General features: G+C 41.0%; 1 protein-coding gene across 1 annotated transcript; it reads left to right on the top strand.

Moving 5' to 3' along the window:
- Nucleotides 1–65: 65 nt before the first annotated feature.
- Nucleotides 66–1,535, top strand: LOC143021175 (uncharacterized). The gene has a single exon (XM_076178468.1). It carries the CDS (start codon nt 66–68, stop codon nt 1,533–1,535), a length of 1,470 nt encoding a protein of 489 aa, XP_076034583.1.
- Nucleotides 1,536–2,100: the final 565 nt, after the last annotated feature.

Genomic DNA, 2,100 nt, shown 5'->3' on the forward strand with positions numbered 1-2,100 from the left:
AAGACGGTAAAAATTCTGGACAACGTATCGTTATTCCTCCAACATACGTTGGGGGCCCAAGATACATGAAACAGCGTCAACAGGACGCACTCGCGTTCGTCACTAACTATGGTTCTCCTGACTTTTTCATAACTTTTACCATGAATCCTGCCTGGGAAGAACTGAGCGAAGCCGCGCAACAGACGGGTTCCCATGCTACTTCGAAAAATAGGGGCTATAGACCTGATTTAATCAGGAGAATCTTCAAGTTGAAAGTCGACGAACTCATGGATGATTTGACCAACAAGAACATTTTTGGACGCGTAAAAGCTCACCTTTACAGCATCGAATGGCAGAAAAGAGGTCTCCCTCAAGTTCACATTCTTTTGTGGATGGAACATCGTGTTGACGCAGAATTAGTGGGAAGAATCATCTCAGCCGAAATACCAGACAAAGAAAAAGAGCCAAGGTTATTCGAAACTGTTACAACATGCATGATCCATGGTCCTTGCAAGTGTTTCGACGAGTCCCAAGCATGTTGTCAAGGAAAATCAGTAAACGGGAAGGATTTGTGTGTAAAAGCCTTCCCTAAACTTTGCAGGAACAATCTTCTCTTTGGAAACAACGGGTACCCTCTTTACAAAAGAAGAGTCGTAGGGGAAGGCGGACATTCTTTTACCAAGAAAGTTAAAGGAGAGGAAGCAACAATAGATAATTCGTGGGTTGTCCCTTATAATCCATATCTGTGCCTTAAATATAACGCTCACATGAACGTTGAATGTTCAAATTCCATCAAAACTATCGCATACGTTACCAAGTACGTTAACAAAGGTTGCGACCGTATTCTGTTCACAAAATCAGGAGAAAACGATCAAATCGTCAACGAGGTCAAAAACTACCAAGAGGCGCGTTACGTTAACGCGAATGAAGCTACTTGGAAGATATTCAAGTTCCCTATTCACAAAAGTCACCCTCCTGTCGTTTCACTAGATTTACACCTTGAAGGGGAAAATGAAGTGTTCTACAACAAAGATGCATCAAAGGAAACCATCAATAATAAGGTCTCTAAAGATACCCAACTAACGTCCTTTTTCAAATTATGTTCCCAAAACGAATTCGCTGCCAGTCTCTTTTACCATGAAGTACCAAACTTTTTCTTCTACGAAAAGAATAAGGGAAAATGGACGGAACGAAAGACCAGAACTTCTTCTTTAGGAAGGATCCGGGCTGTAACAAGTAAAACTGTTGAACTCTTCTATATGCGTCTACTTCTAACACATAAAAGAGGTCCTACATTTTTTACAGACCTTAGAACACATCAAGGGGTAACACATCCAACCTTTCGGGAAGCCGTAAAAGCTATGGATCTTTTAAACGATGAAGAAACGTGGAAACAGACAATAATGGAGATCATTAATCACACAAACGACAGAAAACAGCTAAGATCAACGTATGAGAGTATGCTGGTGTTTTCTGACCTAGAGGATCAGTCAAATATCTGGGAAGAAACTAAAGATCTGTTTGCGAGTGATTTCAGAGGATTAACAGAGGATTAACAGAGTACTGTATAATGACAAAATTTATCTGGACGCCTTAGACGATATACAAGAAAACGTTTTAAACTGTGGAGGTGGGAGAATAGTTCAATATGGTTTACCGCCTTCAAGAGACGGAGAAAAGACAACAAATGTCATCCGTAGAGAGAAATCGTACAACAAAGTTAGGCTAGCAGAAGAAGCTGAAGGTAAAATGGTTCTCCTAAACGAGAAACAGCGGTTCTGCTACGAAACCGTGATGGCACGCGTAGAAGGGGGCAGAAAAACTGTAACAATGGCTTTTTCCTAGACGCTCCTGGGGGTACAAGAAAGTCTTTCGTTCTAAACATTATACTGGATACAGTTCGTTCAACGGGAAAGATAGCATTAGAAGTCGCGTCTTCAGGTATCGCTGCAACAGTTTTACATAGAGGTAGAAGGGCTCACAACATGTTCAAGATTCCACTAATGGAATACAATGAAGTACGTTCATGTGGTATCAAAAAGAACTCTGAGATGGCACGGTTATTAAGGATGACATCAGTTATAGTGTGGGATGAAGCTGTAATGGCCAAAAGGAATACGA

The sequence above is a fragment of the Oratosquilla oratoria genome, chromosome 41, assembly GCF_046742065.1.
Source record: "Oratosquilla oratoria isolate Oo_2021 chromosome 41, ASM4674206v1, whole genome shotgun sequence".
NCBI lineage: Eukaryota > Metazoa > Arthropoda > Malacostraca > Stomatopoda > Squillidae > Oratosquilla > Oratosquilla oratoria.